At 41.1% G+C, this 19447-nt stretch overlaps 1 protein-coding gene across 2 annotated transcripts in view; it reads left to right on the top strand.

Moving 5' to 3' along the window:
- MAP4K3 (mitogen-activated protein kinase kinase kinase kinase 3) overlaps window positions 1-19447 on the top strand; it is a gene marked incomplete at both ends in the record, with an annotated part of 80554 nt that overhangs the window by 6878 nt on the left and 54229 nt on the right. For both annotated transcript variants that reach the window (XM_079550178.1, XM_079550179.1), the window contains 7 exons: window positions 2727-2784; window positions 5856-5946; window positions 11917-11981; window positions 14040-14095; window positions 16271-16318; window positions 18518-18560; window positions 19187-19259. In XM_079550178.1, coding sequence (XP_079406304.1) covers window positions 2727-2784; window positions 5856-5946; window positions 11917-11981; window positions 14040-14095; window positions 16271-16318; window positions 18518-18560; window positions 19187-19259 — 434 coding nt within the window. The remainder of the gene's footprint in view (window positions 1-2726; window positions 2785-5855; window positions 5947-11916; window positions 11982-14039; window positions 14096-16270; window positions 16319-18517; window positions 18561-19186; window positions 19260-19447) is intronic.

Here is a 19447-nt window from a genome sequence, read left to right as displayed (position 1 = left end):
TTCATTGATTTTTTTCTTGCTAGCTGTTTCAAAACATGTCTTCTAGGATAAACAAGACTTGCAGATTATCTTATCTCTTCATTAAATTATAATTAATCTTTCTTGTTGATCTCAGAGGTTAAAAGTATACTGGCTTTCAGTTTGTGAACGTCTGGCCTCTGTTTCTTCCTATGAAAGTAGGTAAGCAATAAAAATCCTACTTCAGCAGTGCCACTTTGTCTCGTGAGTCACCTTCATTCTCTGTTATGGATGAAAGGAACCGGTATTTTTGCTATTTTTAGTATCTGTAGCATCTTTGTTGCTGCCACAAAGCGATGATCGGAGACACTGCTGCCATCAGAGGAGCACACAAATAATGGCTTACTGGGAAAGGACTTCCAGGCAGATTTTGTTTTTAACTCTTCTTTCTGTAACCTGTCACATTTGGACTACTGTCTGACTTCTGTGGGTTTCTCACTGATCTCAGGATCTATTCATAATCATCTGCCTCCAAAATATTTATAAATGCCCATGCTCCCAGCATCACGGAAGAACACGGCCACCGCAAGGAGCAACAAGAGGTCTGAGGTCAGCTGTGCAAGGAACTACCTGAGTAGACCCCTAAACACAGGAATGCACACTGCATTTATTTCCAGACTGGCTATTTTTTTGTAGCGTTTTGATTTGTCCTGCTTCTTTTCCGTCAGTTACGGCAATGGAAAAGCCATCAGCCAGCTTTCAAGCTGCTGTTGGGTCAGTGCCTTACAGCACTTGATCAGTTGTGGCTTTGTAGAGCAGTGCCGTGGATCAGCGTTTGCTTTCTTTTTTATAAAGTTAGCTTTAAAATATATTTGAGAAGGGGAATCTCGCTAATAACCACAAGCCTCTGATCTGCTAAGTGACTTAAAACCAAGACGATTAACAAGTTAAAGGTGGTGGCCTCTCTGTGTCATTAAATTATATAATTCTTCCACAGATCTGGCACTTTTTTGCTTTGAAAGTGGATGGGGAAAAAGGAAAAGCACGACAGGCCTCATGTTCTGGGTGCTGCATAGGACGCAGAGTGGCGTTTGGTGCAGCCAGTGACTGTCCTGTGAGATGCAGCACTGGGCACTGAGACTGCCCTGTGGAGAGGGGAGGCAGGAGCTGAGCATCCTTCAGAGCAACCAGGATTATTGTTAATTATGTTTCTTTTAATGGCTTTTTAAGAATTTAGTGACATTATTCACTCGGTTGTGGAGCTACTGTGTATGGAAGGGAAAAGCTATTTTAATTCTTTCTAAATCATTCATTTGCACACTTGTCTTCTTTGCAGCCTTACAGGGAGAAAGCTGTCAGTGGCTGAGTGCAGGGATCAAGGGGCAGACGGTACCTACAGGAGCAGAACGTGTTGCGTCTCCCTCTTGGGAGTCTCAGAAGTAGTTGCACACTGCAGGGTAGCAGCACGTGATCCTCCCTGGGCCCTGCTTGTCTGCTTTGAGATCTGTCCGTACTATGATTACTTTTCAAGCAACAGTTCGGTGGCCAACTTGTTGGAATTTAGCAGGGAAGTACAGCACAGTCAAGGACTTGCATAACATGGGGCTGTTGTGTGCCAGCACAGAGCTTCTTAAGCATGCTTGCAGTTTCAGAGCTCAGTACAGAGCTCTGCTGAGAAGGACTGGGGTTGTGGTTGATGAAAAACTTAACGTGAGTCAGTTGTGTGCCTGCAGCCTGGAAGGCTGGTGCTATCCTGGGTTCCATGAGAAGAGGGGTGGCCAGCAGAATAAGAGAGGGGATTGTTCCCCTATACTCCGCCCTCATGAGGCTACATTGGTAGTGCTGCAACCAGGTCTGGGGCCCCCAGCACGGGAAGAACGTGGAGCTGTCAGAGAGGGTCCAGAGGACGGCCCGAGGGTGGAGCACCTCCCCTAGACAGGCTGGGCTTGTTCAGCCCAGAAAATAGAAGGCTGTGGGCAGGTCTCATTGCAGCCTTCCAGTATTTAGAGAGAGTTTATAAACGTGAGGGAAATCAGCTTTTTAGACAGTGATAGGACAAGGGGGAATGGTTTTAAACTAAAGGAAGGGAGGTTTAGATTAGATATCAGGGGGAAGTTCTTCACTGGCAGAGTGGTGAGGTGCTGGCACAGGCTGCCCAGAGAGGCTGTGGATGCCCCTTGCCTAACGGTGTTTAAGACCAGGTTGGATGGGGCCCTGGACAACCTGATCCTGGGCAACCAAAAGGTTGACAACACTGCATGTGACAGGGGGTTGGAGCTTCATCTTAGGATCTCTTCCAACCATTCTGTGATACAGGTTAGCTGCTTATTGTGTTTGTGACAGTTTGCTTTTGAAGAAAAGAAATCCAATATGAGAGGATCTGCTGGAAGAACACTTCCTGCAAGTTTGTATTGGAGAAGAGCATACAAGCTCTAGAGTTCTCTTTGGTTCAGTCATCAAGTGCAGGCATGGATTATTTTATCTAACTGAAGTATATGCTGTAAGCTCAATGAAAAATTAATGCATGCTGTATTTGCAAGTCTAACCTCACATTCAACATAAATATGCAAGACATTTTAATTTATTGGCTCCTTCTGTGGCTGTTCTGCTTTAAAATAACCCCAACAAATGATTTCATTGTTCTGGGTCCTTGTGTTTCTCAGTTGCACTTTGATTCTGCATTGTTAGAGAATCTCAAGCGGAGGGCACAGAATAAATTGCTGTGTTGTGCTCTCTAAATACTGATTTTATTATTTGTTTTTTTGTAGGCTAGAAATGTCAACACGGGTGAGCTAGCAGCAATCAAAGTAATAAAGTTAGAACCAGGTAAGTGGTCACTGAAAAATATTTACGTTTGAAATATGTTTTTGTAAAATCAATTGAGTTTAGTATTGAAAAAGGGATAATCACTGTAGAGGAGAAAATACTTTATTTCAAAAACTGACATACATGACAAACAAGATATGAGAGGAAAAAACATTGGTTAAGGGAAAGCTGATTAAAAATTCAGCATGAGTTGGGTTTTTTGGCTTTAAGTATTGTATTTTCAACTCATGTAGTATGAAAATCTGCACAGAACAAAACAAGTGAGGAAGACAGAAAATTCCCCTGGAGAAAATGAGAGGGAGAAATAAAAAGGAAGGGTGATAAAATAGGTGAGCGTTAGTTGAGAATTGAGTAAATTTCCTGCAGTTCTCTGGCAAACTCTGATTAAAACTTTATTATATGATAGATTTTTGCTTGAACCATGCTTATGTTGTTATCTTATAAGTGCATATGCCAGCATTTCTGTTGCAGGCCTGTAAGTGCTGTTCTGTTGATATGATAGACATGTTGAACATGAGTGCGGTAATTTGGGGAGTAAAATGGCCAGCCTTTTTGTTTGACTCTTTAACTGTTGGTGTTCCATCTCAAGGTTTATGTTGAGGTAAGTGATGGAATGCTTCAAATCTTAGCTGGTTTTATCTTTACAGAGTTTGCAGCTGAGAACTAAAAGGAATTATTGCTTTCTCCTTTTTTTTTTTTGTGTCTTAAATTCTGGAGGTGTAGGTATGTTTGAAAATATAAATTCAAGACACGACAGTATGTTACAACGTAGTTCCAAAAGTGTACGTTCATCATGCAGCTTTGATTGAATCTGATGGTTGTGTCAAGTTCTGCTGCTGTAGCTCATTAGAGCAGCTCCCATCATTGGAGGACGTGGCTGTGTGCAGCGTGGGTTTTCTGCAGCCGGCTGTGTATCCCCGTGGAACTGTAAAGCTAAAGCAGGGCAGGACAGTTGCGTAGTGAAGAAAGGAGAAAAGACAACGTCAACCTTTCGTGTAATGCAGTTTTTCACTTAGCTGACTCCTTGCCCTCTTTCGGAAATATGGAGTGGCTTATTACATGGAGTGGGACTCGCTGAATGACACTGCGCGCATTATCTGAACAGCAGGCAGCATGAGGATGTGCTGCTGCTGAGGGAGCTTGCTCTTGTGCTGTGTTGGCAGGGATAGCGTCTGGCATCTAGCAGCTGAATCAAGTATTTTTGGCAGCCTTTGGGCACTAAGAGGAGTACAAAAAGATGAGCTTTAGTTACCCTGAGTTTGCTTGGTGAGCTCAGCTTTTCTCTTCGTAATTGTCGCTTCTAGTTGGAGTAGAGGGTTGACTCACAGCTTCATAAGTGTCCACGTTCCAGAAGGGCAGTACTGGCTTACATGTCAAGTTTTGCAGACTTGGGGACAGTGTGAAAATGAAGAGCTAATTGTGGTTGGTGTTTGCACTGCTTTAATATTTTGGATGCAAATGAAAGCACCCTTCAAATGCTGTAGGAGTCGCCGAATCATAGAGGTTGGAAGGGACCTCTGAAGATCATCTCGTCCCAACCCCCTGCTAAAGCAGGTGTTTCCTGACATAGGTTACACAGGAGCTGTATTCCTTCACAGCGATACCTGCTTTCATGTTAAAATATTTTCTTCTTTGCTCTTCAGCATTTGCTTGGAGTATTTGGCTAACAGGAGAGTCAGGATACAGCATGCCATCAACAATAAGCAATTGGCTATGAAGCTGCCTTGCAGCTTGCAGTTTCAGATTTGCTTTCAGTAAATATAACAACATGTGGATATCAGATTTGAGGTGCCAAACTGTTAGATGACTGGTATGTTAATGGTTGGGAGAAACCCAACCATATTTACTTAGATAATAGGTTGGCCAGTTCTGCTGGCATTTATTGTGTTACATTTGAAACTTAGCAACAACTGTATCTGATAAGTGATTTTTGAGTTGTGGCAGCAGATAAATAGAAGTGTATTGTCTATATTGAGCTTTTTAGACAGCAGCTTTAGCTCCAATTAAAAAAAGTCTAATTTTAGAGTTTTGCTGAAGTGTCCTATAGCAGTAGAGAAGAAGAGTTTTGACACACTTTGCATTTCACATTTCTTGAATTTGCTTTAAGTGTCTCTTAACCATTTAGCTTCATGAACAACTTTTAATTTAGAGCTCCAGGCTTATTTTAGATACAAGTCCTTGAAGCCAGTAAGAATGAGTTGTTTTTTGTACTGTATGTATTTAGTAGCTAAGCAAACTTCAGAAGAAATCCTTCAGAAATAGCATACTAGAATAGCTGTAGTTTGCTCCAGCTTGAGAGATTTCTGGAGAGTGCTACTGAAATGCAAAGGAACATTTGATGTGTTTCTCAAGAATAAAAAAAAGGCTGTCAGGTGTGTTATTGGCATTGTCTTACATCTTGATTTCTCTCGCCTTCTGTAACTTACTTACTAAATCCCTGCATAACACTGCTGAAACAAAAACATCTCTGGAAAATAGCATTCAAGGTGTTCCATTTTGTGTACATCTGTCTCAATGTATGCATCTGGTAGGAATCTTTCATAGAAAGACAAGTGCAGCCAAAGTACCAAGTCATAAGATGTCTGTCAGTGTTTTATCTGTATGTAAGTTATGTGCAGTCCACAAACGTGTGTGCTTGCGAGTCTACTGAGAAGTTGCTGCAGTGCCATAGAGTGGGTGTTTTGTTCAGGAAGGTGATAGGATGCACATTGGACACACGGCCAAAAATAGCATAGTTTTGTCATGTTTGAGGAACCTGGAGTGTTGGCAGGGCATATGTAGATGGACACAGCAGGGCCTGAGGGAAAACAGAACTGAGGAAGATGTGACACCTCCCGAAGAAGTATCTGCAGATGTGAACTCTGTCTGGCCACAATGAGACTTATTATTTGTAAGAATATTGTTACTTATTGCTAACAAGCATTGATTTACAGTTGTTTTTTATGCATGTGAAACTAGCAGATAATTAATTCTAATTCCTCAACATGCTTTTTTTTGTAAGCATGTACTGAATGTCTAGTTGAGCTGCAGATATGGGCCAGGCCAATGATAATATTCATTTTTCTTTTCAGGAGAAGATTTTGCTGTTGTGCAGCAGGAAATCATTATGATGAAAGACTGTAAACATCCAAACATTGTTGCTTATTTTGGCAGCTATCTCAGGTACAGTTTGGTTCTTTTGCTCGCTTAAAAATGCCTCAATATTGACTTGAAAAGGATAGGTCCATACTGTGACAAAGGCAAAACACAATTTACCTAATAAGTACTATCTCCTTATTTACTTTTTTCCCTTTTACTGTGAAATGTGTTCGCCTTGCTGCAGTCTCTTTCTGGAAATAATGTTTCTCTCAAAGTCTTTCAATGGCTGCAGTTAAATCTGTTTCAGTGAAATGTCTCTTAAATTTGCAGAACTTTATGTTGCATAATACAGAGTTTTTGGCAATACGATGACTTAATTGTTTTTGCCACGTAAAATTGTGACAACATGAAATTGAGTGTTATGGGGAAATAACAAACCACAGTTCTTCATCTCCTTTTGTTTTCATTTTCACCTCGTTTAAGAGTACTGGTGCTATAATGCTTTGTAAAGGAGAGGCTTCTGCTTGCATTCAGGTATTCGCACATCTTTTATCTGGAGCAGTATAGATAGAACGCTGTAGCTCTGCAATCTTGACAGTATGCTAGACCTTCTTTGTAGTAGAAGGATGCTAGATTGAGGTATTTATGTGCTTAGTAGCCTTCAGCAGCTCCAGCTGAAGTTTTCCATGATAGCCATCTGCTGCAGATGAAGATTTTCAGCAGTATTGGCCAAGTGCTTCAGAGAAGATACAGGTGTTTGTACATGAACCATCTCTGAAGAAGGAATTTGGCCGCTTTATTTGGTGTGCGCCTTTTCTATTTAGATCTAAAATACTATTTCTATTATTTCTATTCTATTATTAATACTATTTCTTTTACCTTAATTCCAGATCTGTTAGGGCTTGTGAAAGCCCAATTACTGTTTTCCGTACAGCTGGCAGGCTTGGTGCACATTTGCAGTACTGGGGAAGAGCTGAATGTGCACTCCCTGGCTCACTCAGCCCTTGTGAGGCGTTCCCTGTCTTACTCTAGGTGATCCAAGATGGAATGTTGAAGTGGAGAGCATGGAGTGCTCTCTTGTGCTGGTGGTTACCTTGGCACTGAGTGCCTGTGTTGCTGCAGCTGGTCAACCTGAGCCTGCCAGCATCAGGGAGGCAGCACTGGGAAGGAGGCAAGGCCCTGGCAGCAAATGCTGGAGGGTGGTTGTGTGCCTGGTAAGGAGTGCGGAGGTGCTCTAAGGAGTTTGTTCTCCCTCCATCCTGAACACTCACTGAAACCGTGTGTTATCAGTGGCGGGGATTCATTGCGTTGTTCTCTGTGTAAGGATGTCCTTAGCTGTTTGATGAGTAAAGAAGTAAGGCACGCTCGGATGTGGTTCAAGTCAACAAGACTTGGGTTTTAATTAAACTTAGGCTATAGCCATTTCAAAGGGCTGTAGTGGAAAACCTGCTTCACTGCCATAGGTTAGTGTGCATTGAGGATGTGTCCAAGAGGAAAATGAATTTTCAGAGTAAGATGAAATATGCTGAAAGAACAAAGAGGAAAGCAGACCATCCGTGGTCAACAGATCACTGTTAAATGAACATCATGCGTGCTGTGTGCTGGTTGAGGCAGGGAGTTGTGTTACCAAGAGCACGTGGTTATGTACTGCTTGTATTCTGAGGCACACAAAGGGAGCAAAGTCTGATTATAAGATCAACAAGGCGTGCTGTTCTGGCATCCCTTACCTCAGAGGGTGCTTGTCTTGGCAGCTTTAATGCTGAGCTGAGCTGTGAGCTGTGTAATGCATGGGTTTGTGAGAGTGTGTGTACAGATAGACTGCGTTCATGTAGGGACTTGGTCCTCCAGGCTTCCACTGCAAGTGTCTGTGCTTCAGTTTGGACTGCTTAAGTTTAGCTTGAAGGTCACTTGCATTCGGTGCAGTGCTGGCAGGCTTTTTCCTGTGCACAAATAATCAAGTCTTAATACTGATACGTGCCCTGAAGTCACATAAAAGATTTTTTTGTATTGAGAATTTGTGGAGTTGTAAGCTGATGCCAAGCAGACTAACAGCTCGTCAGGTGGCCAAGCTGGCTCTTTAGGAGAGCGTTTGGAAGCTTGGTGTTATGGTGATGAAGGTTTTTGAATTAAAATTGCATGGTAAAATTGTGTAGTTGGGATCAGATACTGTCCCACTCTCCTGTTGTACCTCCTTAATCCTATTCCCAGCCTCAAAGCCTACTGTTCTTTGGTAAGAGAGCACTTCATTAAGATGTCCTCTTTCACATGGGATGCCTTTCTGCAGTACTGGAAAGGAAGCAGTGTTGCCATTTTTCTTGATGTGAGACATTAGTCTTGCATGCTCCCATGACAAGCAAGTCATTCTTATAAAACTGTAAGGAAGACTGATTTCACAAGAAAGAAGTAATTGAATGGAGGAGGGGAGGGCTTACAATCTGCTGTTGGATTTACCTTGAGTTGTTTTTCTAATGCTTAAACTTGTGATAAGAATGTGCCTGCTCCACTTGTGGCTGTTTCTGGAGGTGAGGTTGCTAGCTTTGTAGAGACACTGACACATGCATCCAGCTGCCTTATCAGCTGTGTTTAACCAATCACAGTGGGAATGGATTGCTTAGAATCACAGAATTGTAGAGGTTGGAAGGGACCTCCAGAGATCATCAAGACCAACCCCCTGCCAAAGCAGGTTCCCTACAGCAGGTCGCACAGGTAGGCGTCCAGGCAGGTCTTGAACATCTCCAGAGAAGGAGACTCCACCACCTCCCTGGGCAGCCTGTTCCAGTGCTCCGTCACCTCACTGTAAAGAAGTTCTTGCACACATTCATGTGGAACTTCCTATGCTGCAGCTGATGTCCGTTTCCCCTTGTCCTGTCTCCACGTACCACTGAAAGGAGACTGGCCTCACCACTATGGCCCCCACACCTCAGATATTTATAGACCTGGATTAGATCCCCTCTCAGTCGTCCTTTCTCAAGGCTAAATAAACCCAGTTCACTTAGCCTTTCTTCATAGGGGAGATGCTCCAGGCCCTTCACCATCTTTGTGGCCCTCCGCTGGACTCTTTCCAAGAGATCCCTGTCTTTTTTGTACTGGGGAGCCCAGAACTGGACGCAGTACTCCAGATGAGGCCTTACCAGGGCAGAGTAGAGGGGGAGGATCACCTCCCTCGACCTGCTGGCCGTGCTCTTTTTAATGCACCCCAGAATGCCATTGGCCTTTTTGGCCACGAGGGCACACTGCTGGCTCATGGCCAACCTGTCATCCACCAGGACACCCAGGTCCTTCTCTGCAGAGCTCCTCTCCAGCAGCTCATCCCCCAACCTGTACTGGTGCATGCAATTATTCCTCCCCAGATGCAAGACTCTACACTTGCTTTTGTTGAGCTTCATCTGGTTTCTTACTGCCCAGCTCTCCAGCCTGTCCAGGTCTCACTGAATGGCAGCACAGCCTTCAGGCGTGTCAGCCAATCCTCCCAACTTCGTATCATCAGCAGACTTGCTGAGGGTGGCCACATTCCCTCATCAAGGTCATTGATGAAGATGTTAACAAGACCGGACCCAGCACAGACCCCTGGGGGACACCACTGGTTACAGGTCTCCAGCCAGACTCTGCACCACCAATGATGACGCTCTGCACTCGGCCAGTCAGCCAGTATCCAGCTTAGGATAAATAGAAGAATGCAGTTTGATGACTTTTTGAGATTTCATGTGAAAACAGACCATGAACAAACATTTTACAAACTTACAAAATTGTTAGATTTCACTTCAGTGTAAGTTTTGATATTTAATTGAAACCTCTCATGATACTTGAGCTGGAAATGCTTTTTCTGTATTAAGGGGGTGAGGAGGAAAGTAGTTTTCCTCCAATCAGAGGAGATAAGAGGCATATCTTGGCATACCTGGAATTCAGTTTTGGTATGGACAGTTGTATTTTGATGCTCCTGTGCTTCTGCTTGGTCCCTTTCACACATGGTATACTGCTTGTCTTTTGTCTGGGGAGTTGAATGGCTGCCTTTGAACCCTCTCATTATCTGACCTTTTGTTTTTGTAAATATCTTTCAATACTAAGAAAAATACCATCATCCTATGCTTGGTATTTCACTGTGTGTTGTTCCTGTGCTTTTCTTCTGTTTACATACGGATTTCCCAGGCAGTTGAATTTCTGCCATGCTGTTAGCCTAGGTGTTAGGTTGCAGACTCTAAATGGTACTGTTGATCCTGTCTCTGTGTTTTGTTTGCTTTGCTTGCCATTTGCTCTGAGGACTCAGACAACTGTATATGTATGTTGTAACTGTTGATTACATGGCTCTTCACCGTTTCTCAGAGCACTTAAGCGCAGTAAGAAAAGGTTAGTGAGTCAGAAATAGTCTCCTCTTTTCATGCTCTTATATTTTTTAACTTTTCTATAGGACTTTTCTACACTGGGAATTTGTGCTCAATGAGTGAAGTTGTGAATTTACAGCATGTAACTTTTACATATTTCCTACAGTGCAGGCACTCTGCTGTTCCAGGGCTGCTGGGATTTTCCTAGCTTTTCCCCATTTCCATGCTGGCATCAAAACAGGGTGCAGCATGGGCAAGAGTGACTTTCATGTGTCCCCATCTGAGTCCTGTATTGCTGTAGGGACCAAGCACAGGTCTTGCATGTGTCTTTCTGGTGACTTTTTCACTCTTGTTCCACTTGCTGATATGGGTAATTCTGATGTCTTTCACAAGTACTGGCATCATTTCTGTCTGATATTGATCAGTTATTTCAATGAAATGTCTTTGTATTATTTCATAGTAGCAGTTCTTTAATTAACCCTTAAAACTGCATGCTGTAACTGTGACTTCTGTTGCATGAAACCTTTTTAATATGTAAACAATGCCCTTCCTATCACTTATAGAAGCATCTAGGGCACTGTCTTGAGGGGCACATTGAGGATGGACATGTAGGAGGAGATTCATGAAAGACTTGGAACAGGGACTGTTTTGGCTGTTACCTGTGAGAAGTACATTGTGAGAAATACAAGCAACTTAGAAGGGCAAGGAATAAGGTCATGGCCATGCAAAATGCTTCCAGGAGTGCTGGTGTTGCTCACAGGAGTGTCTAAGCTATTCTCACAAAGCCTTATGAATGCAACAAACCCCAGACCAGGGGCCATAAGCAAACTGCAGAGCATCACCAGTCTTCCCTTTGGTTGTCCTGTGTCTCAATCTGCCCTGAGGTGGCTGAGTGTGATTTTTCTCTCCTGTGTGTTTTGAAGGCCAGGAATGGCCAGGTGTGTCCCAGATTTTCTGCTCTACAAAGTGCCTCTCTGCCTCTGCACTTGTGACATCTGTCTTACCAGTGAAAATTACTAAGTGAAAATGGAAGATGAAAACCATAACTATTCCTTTTGTACTCTACTGATCCTTTGATTCCTTCAGTCTGTTGCCTGTTCCTGGAAGGAACTTTTTACTGTGGTACAATGAATCAAGCTGAATTCATTCTTTCTGTCAGAGAAATGAAAGAGCTGCCATGTGCCCCCTGCCACCCAATATACCCACAAGTATTTTCCAGGGAAAAGACATCACCTGAGTAGTCACTTAGTCACAACAGGGGCTCCATTCTGCCCAGCTTTGGCTGTAGCAGTAGTTTTACTCCATTTGTTGTGAAAGAAATTAAGTTGAAAGATGTCCCTCGGGCTTTCTGTATTATGAGTTTGTTTCTTCACCTTGTTTGTTTTCTTTTAATTGTTCTGTTCTGAAAGATGTGGAGGGGAAAGGAAAATAAAAAAGAAATAAGAACCCACTGTATTTTCTCTACCCTCAATAAAAGTAGATTTAATTTGTGTAGTACATCTTCAACAGTGTTTTCTGCACACACTTCTGTTGCTCTAATAAATGCTGGAATTTTTGGTTATTTTGTTATTTATTTTGACAGTGAATTATCACATAATGATTCAATCGTTTTAGCTTATACTTCTCACAGCACAGAGCTCATAGCGTTCTGCTTTATAGTGCTTGAGTTTTCTGACATGTTTTACAGATACAGTTCAAATCTGACAGGCAATGAATGGTTTTGTTCACTTTTTAGACGTGACAAGCTCTGGATCTGCATGGAGTTTTGTGGAGGTGGCTCTCTACAGGATATTTATCATGGTACGTCAAGACCATAATTCCTTAAAAGCTAAGTAAAGCTTGTTTTAAGAAACTGGAGATGATTACAGTGTTTTGGAATCAAAGAGGATGAATCTTAAATTTAGTATCCATAATAATCCACTGAAGGTCAATTTTAACTTAAGTATCTATGCAATAGGTTGTTTTTTTTCTTTTTTGAAACACAATGAACTGCAGCAGGGTGGAGTAATAGAAGTTGTTTCCTTCCTTCATCAGTTTGTGTACCAATCACTGCTTTCCTAAAACTGTAAAATTAGACAGTATTATATAGTTAAAAAAAAACAAAACAAAAAGCAGGACAAAAACTTGTATCATGGTGTGCTGTGTTCATAGTCATCTCATTTTTGAGCTTTTGAACTTTGTTTTAATGCAGTCGATACCACAGCCTACAGGTACCTGGATAAACAGGCAGATTAGCACTAATGCTCTTGTCTTTTCTGAGAAGCGACCTTCTGTATGTTAGTGATTCAGTAGTGCCCAAAGGGCCTTTACAGTGCATGATATGTAAAAAGTAAATGTGGCCTACGTGTTTGCTTTAGACCTATGTGCCTTGGGTGACTGAATAAACAAGGAGTGTCTGCAGTTCCATCACATGCAGTCAAGATTAGTCAGTTGGTTGCTAATTTTTGACAGACCAAGTCATTTCTAAGAGTTTTTTATTGCCCTAGCAATAAGATTTGCTTAGGAAATGACTATGCTACAAACATGTAATGGCTCTGTGATTGGGAGAGAATGTTTTTTAGACAGGAAATCCATCCAGATTTTAAATAGTGAAGATTTTCCATGTTAGGTTCCTCACATCCTTCTCGTGTACATAAACAGCTTGCACATGTTTTTTACATTTAACTCGGGTGCAATTAAGACAAGGCAGTGATTCACAGATTCACACTGTGTTCACATTGCAGTCATTTGAGTGTGTTCTTGTTGATCCCTCACATCTTCACCAGTGTTGATGAGAGCATGGTGCCTGATAGGCTTTGTTTTGTGGAACACCTGTAGAGTAGGAAATGAGCTCATGTGGCTTAAATGCCTGAACAGATGTCGCACAGGAGCTGTTTCCTGTCGCAGCTGATTTTTTGGCTTCTCTGCCAGCAGCGGCTAGAGTGGAAGGTTCTTTTCTGATCTTAATTACATTACTAAGTTCTTAACTCCAGTTAAACAATAGGCCTCAGCAATTAAATCTGAAGTAAAATAATCATTCAAATTAATTCAGTATTGGTTTCTCAAAATAAACATGGGTTTTGAAGAAACTGTAGTTTAGTGCTCGATTCTTACTTAATTTTTAAACTCCCTACTCATTCATGAAACCACATCCAACATTTCTGTTTGCAAGCTTCTCAGGTTTTGTCCAGAAAACAATGAAGACTGCATGTCTGGTCATAAAAGCTTTTAGTCTCAGGATCAAAGTCAAGTGACCGAGGACAAGTTGTAAGCTGTTCCTTGCTTGTGGTTCAGTGTTTGTTTTGCATTTTTGTTCCAAATGTAATTATTTTAAGAAACTTGGGTGAGTTGTGACCCTAGAGCAAAAGGGAAGACTCTTGGGTAGCTGCTGAGTCTGCTCAGAGGGTGAGAATGTGGAAGGGTGCCTGGTGTGGCAGGCCCAGGAACCTCATTTTCGGGAGCAGGTCGTGTGGCTGCAGGGGAGTAAAGGGGAGAGAGAAGGTTATAAGGGGTGGAGCTTGGAGGGGCTTTGAAGTCCAGGACATAGGAGATTTGTGCAAGGGAAAGAGCTGTGCTTAAATCGCTGCTTCTGTTATTATAGAATATTTCTTGTGGGTTTTTGTTTTTTTCCTTCCTTCTGATTGCTTTGAGATTAATGTATCTGGATGCAAGCAATTTCCATTCCAAGAGGAGTAGATAATTTTTGAATTTGAAGACATTTTGGTAGTTCTTGTGATGTTCCTTCTGTGGGAAAGTTTAAACGTGTTCACGGGGTGATTCTGCTGAATCCTCTCAGTGTGAATGGAAATTGAGGTATAGGTTTGGGAAGAACAATGTCTTACCTGATACTGAGTGGGGATTTTTTTTCTTCCATTTCAGTGACTGGACCACTTTCAGAACAGCAGATTGCCTACGTTAGCAGAGAAACACTACAGGTAGTGTACACTAAGGTTGTGGTCATATACATGTAACTGTAATGTAAAAACATTAAAAGCTAACACTAAAGCTGAAACTATGTGTCCTGTCATGAAAGTGTGTGTTTGGAGGGCTTAGCGTTTTTCTCTACTGCGGAAGTCCTCTGTTGTAGCCTAGAACTGGTTTGTTTAATTGTCTGACCCTAAATGATCCAGGATCATTTGAGGAAAACTGTCACCTACTTTCTGCCATTTTTTTGTTTGTTTTAAAAGAGAGATAAAAAGCAGTTTATTTATTTGTCAGTATTTGTGATGCAAGTTAGTTACTGCAAGTTTGAAGAAAGATTTTAAGGCTCAGTTTTGTGTATCTGATTGATACGTGCCAACAAGGAGGCAAAAAAGTGTGTATACTCAAGGTGTTCTAATTATGATCTTTAGTCTCTCCTCATGGTTGTGTTAACTTTCATATTTCTTTCTTAAACAGAATATTTAGCTCACCAGTAAAATGTCACAAGAACCGTCATGTCATTTCTTGGTTCCATGTGAGAGAGCAGCTCTTGGCTTCCACTGAATGCTGAGCTCTCCAATACTGTTTGTTGAGAGCCTCTCACTTTCAAGATAGCTCTGTCCCTGAGCCAGCTTTATTGCATGCCACTGACCATTTTTCTGTGCTGTGCCAGAGATTGCTGTCTTCTGACTTCCAGGACATGTCATTTTCTTACAGTAAAGTCTTGACTTAACTAATATGCAGGAGTGGTTTTTGTTGTTTTGTTTTGTTTTTTGGAATCTCAAATACCTGAAGTTAGATTTTGAGGTCTGTATTTAAAAACTCATTAAGTGGTCTGATGTCAAAAACAAAAACAAACAAACAAAACACCAGTCACTGTCAGTTCTGATTGGAATCAGTGATACTGATTCTGAAACTATAGGTACTGTAATATGGAGCTTCCATGATTTTTTTTTTTGTGCTGTTGACATGTGGAGATGTGCATGTGTGACACTTCTAGTTAATGCCTGTTGTTGCAGTGGAGGAATTGATGCTTCAATAGTACTCTCTACTAAAAGCAAATTGAGTCCAGTTTTGGGTATGCATGCATCCCTGCAGTGAGGGCAACAAGATCAAGGTCTGTTGATCTGTCTAGGTATCTTCAGCCATTTGCCCCAGAGAACCTGTGCTAAAACATTTCTGAGACTTTCAAGGAGTTTGATTGCACCATTAGTTAGTACTTTTATATTGCATTTGGGTTTTAATGAATAACAAAAAATAGCCCCAAACTGCATTTTCAGTGGTACTGTTGCCAATCCATACAAAGAAAACGTTGACCATTTCACTTGAAAATCTCAAGTACTAAGTCATGTAAGCTAGCATTTCCCATTTTTCCTGCTGATAGGAATAGAACTATCCACGAAAATGCTCATAATTGAAAAGGATTCTAATATTGTTTTTGAAATCAACTATGTGATGTCTTGCTGAGGTAATTAGGAGTTTAAAACAAAATTGTCTTAATATGGATATCTTCAGTGAAATGTAGTCATTGCAGAGGCTGATGATTGCAGAGTGCTGCGGATGTTTACCCGCTGCTTGCCCATGAAAGAGGATTTCGGAGATAAGCCCGGTGTTAGAAGCGGTGTGCTGTGTGATTCCTCATATGAGGATTTGACTGTATAGTATTATTTCAGACCTCGTGTTGAGGCACTGAGTCCTGAGATGTCTCACTGCCATTACCACCTGCAGAAATGCATGACCTAAAGTTGAAGCAGAGCATTAGTCCTGAGGAGCTGCCTGCTGGTGTCCTTCTAGAGTTAATTGAGGCCTGTAATGGCACACGTGATCTCTGTGCCAGATATCTGGTGATCAGACTGCTGAATAGAATGCTGTTAGGCAGTTTAAGAGTAGCTTGCTCTAAAAAGGTGACAGTTAACATATCCAGACGAAAACTTAACCAGAAAAGTCTTTCCTCTCAGTGGGCTGATGGTGATTGATAGTCTTCCATTCCACCCCTGCATTCAGATGTTACACTGCTATGTACGTGGAATTTCCAAGTGCATTCAAGAGTCACTGAAATAAAGGAATGTTCTTCAACCAGAAAATTATTTAGGTGACTGAATTGCATACTAAGTACGTCTATTAATTGAGTAGGAAAGGCATATTAAGTAAAATACTGGATTTAATTATTGTTTAACTATTTTTTGCAGGGGCTCTATTACCTTCACAGTAAAGGAAAAATGCACAGAGACATAAAAGTGAGTAAAAACTGAATGGAATTTTGGTGTTTTTAGGATAATCTACATCATCACCTCTTAAGGGTTTTTACTGTTACATGGAAGTTTTGGGGATGCTTTCTAAACACATAAGGTTTTTCTGTTTATTGGAATAATACTTTCTACCCACCAGAAGAAAAATATCTTTCCTTAAAGTGCATGGGAATCATTTGTTCTTTTAATTGGAGCCACACACTTATTTTGAGCAGTGCAGCAGAATTTTGACATCAGCTGCTGTCCAGTACAGCTTGTATTCAGATGTCCAAAAGGATGCTTTCTGTGCAGAAGGAAAGGCTTGGTCTTTTCCACACCCTTCTGAGAAGCTTGGTTGCCCTTCTGACTGAACCAGCGAGTAAATGGAACTGTTGCTTGGCTTCTTGCTTGTTTTCTTGGTGAGCAGATTGTAGGGCAGTGGCTGCTGTTCCTTGTGCTCCTTACAGACTAACTTGTCTTCTCCTTCACATCTAAAATTAGAGAGCACCACAAATCAGGCTCTTAGCAGCGACTTCCTTAAACCTTCATCTCAACAAAGCTGTATCAAAGGTGGCTTGCTCATACTATTATACTCCCTGTTAATAGTTTCCTTCTGATACTTCCTGTTGACTTTTTGTCCCTGGGGTTTTATTACTTACTGTTTGCATTTCCAAACTGTTCCCTGCTCAGATTCCAACTTTAGTTTGGCAAGCTACCCTCCTGAAAATATGTCAGCAAATTACTGTATTCCCGTTCTTTGTACTGTTGTACGTGCATTTTTGTTTATCTGTGTTGTGTTTCTTTCAAACTGGGGATGCAGTAATGCATAGCAGCTTCAACCGTAGGTGCTTTAGTACAGGTAAACTCCAAGTCATCCTTGTTGTCTGCAGGAGGATACTTGGGGATACTTGGGTTTTGTGCCACCAGGCAAATAATTTCTGAATGAGAGATTAATTTGGATGCTAAACTTGAACATTTTTCGTCATACTTCATGGGATGAGAAATTATGCTTGTTAGGCTGCAATGCATAGATAGTCATTTCTAAACAGAAGTGTGCTGATGAAAACATGGAATTGTGTGTTTTTAAAACAAGAACAAAAATAAACGTGAGCATGGAAAAATACTATCTTCACCTGCAGCTCTCCTGACTATGAAGTTACGTTTGCTTCCCTCAGTAGCTAAGTTATGTACTTATGTACATATATAAGTATATAACTTATATAAGTACTTTTGTACTTACCTGTTCTGTTAGTCTTGAAAGGTGAACAAGGTCAAGAGCATGTTAACTGGGCCGTCACATTTATTTACCCAGCTCCATTTATGAGGCTCATTAACTGCAGTGTGCAGCATTTGCCAAAGTAAGCCTTGCAGCTGGAGCATGACTGCAGGCCTGACTTCTTCCCCATGCAACCCCCTACCTGTATGAAGGCAGCTGTTTGGGAAGCCCTGCGTGCTGCCTTTCTGTGCAGTCTGTGGGCAGGGCTGTGTGTTTGGCCTGCTCCAGCCTTTGCTCTGTACTGCTTAGAGCTGATTGCCCCCTTTGGAGCGGGTTTGCTCCCAGTTCTTTCTTGTGGCATTTTCATGGCACCAGCTATCATTTGGGGTTAGCTTTGCTTATTGAGCTGCTTCTGGAAGTGGTGCATGTAGCCACGCAGCATTGTGCTCTTCAGAGGGAGAGCTAGCGGAATCCCTGCTGCATAGGGACAGAAATAGTTTTGTTAAAACACTGGAGTTTCAAGGGAGACCCTTAAGGCTGTAATTATCGTGGCTCTGAAAGGAGACAAAACCAGCTTGGCATTTGAGAAGAAAATCAAATTACTTCCGTTGTGACCTTTAGAGTTCCTGTTTCCTTTCAGTCAGTGTAAATAGAAAAAAGAAAGTAAGAATTCATCTTCATAAGCAAATCATCAGAATTCTGCTCTTTGAGAGGGCTTTGTGTACAACAGGGAACTTTGTAATACTGTGGGCTAAAGAATACTAAACTTAACATTCATGAAAATTACTGAATATCTGAATTCCTTTATATAATAAAATGTCAAGTTACAATTTCACAGGCATTTCCTTTTAATGCTACACATTTCTCAAATGTACAGTTTTTGGTTTATCTTTTCACCGCTAATTTGCTGTCATAGATCACATAAAGATTGGTTTTATATAGCATACAAAAATCTGCCTGTTTTAATTCAAATACACTTTTTTTTTTTTAAGGGAGCAAACATTCTTTTAACGGATAATGGACATGTAAAATTAGGTAAGTTAATAAACAGTCTGTTAATAACTGTAAGTTGTGTGTAGTCTGAAAACAAAACCTTACTATTTTTGTCTGATTACATAAGAGTTTGTTATGTAAGGAATTAGCACGTGTCTTTTTCTATTGCTGGTAAGATCTAACTCAGCAGCACCAAATTATTGTCTTAGGAGTAATTGGAGTCTGGTTTTGCAGCACTCAGGTAAAACTTCCTGAGGTTGCAAAGATGGGGTGGAAGTCAAATCAATGGTTTTAAAAAACTTTTATTGAAATATACCATCCAGAGTTCTTAAACGTGAAATATAGCTTTAAAAACTGCCTGAAATAACCCCTTGGATTTTATTAAATGATGTATTTTAACTCAGTAAAAGAATGCTGCTTGTTGTTAGAACTTCTGTGTTATCCCTGTGTTTCTTGCCCTAATGAGAGGGGCGTCCACGTTTGGTAGGCAGCTGAGAGGAATTAATCAAAAGTATTTGAGATTCACCAAGTTTCCATTCTTTGCTTTTTTTGTAAATTATTTTCGAATATATTTAGGAAACTCATACAGTGAAGAAATCAAACTGTCATGTTCTTAGAAAAAAATGAGCTGCATCAGAACAGTTATTAATGATCTTTATTTTTTATAGCTGATTTTGGAGTATCTGCACAGATAACAGCTACAATTGCCAAAAGGAAATCATTCATTGGCACCCCGTATTGGTAACTGTGTTTTGCTTCATCATCAATATATACATAGTAAACATCATTCTGTTGAAAAATTGTGTATGTTAAAGCATGCCACAAACTTTCTGGGTAGACTCATCACAAAAAACTGATGTTTGTGGGATTGTGTCTTTTTTTTAATGCTGACCATTAGTTAAATCATTCAAATGCTCTGAAATGTTGAA

This window comes from Tetrao urogallus, assembly GCF_951394365.1.
Source record: "Tetrao urogallus genome assembly, chromosome: 2".
NCBI classification, from domain to species: domain Eukaryota; kingdom Metazoa; phylum Chordata; class Aves; order Galliformes; family Phasianidae; genus Tetrao; species Tetrao urogallus.
The sequence above is the reverse complement of the archived record's forward strand: the minus strand, read 5'-3'. Positions and strand labels throughout refer to the sequence as shown.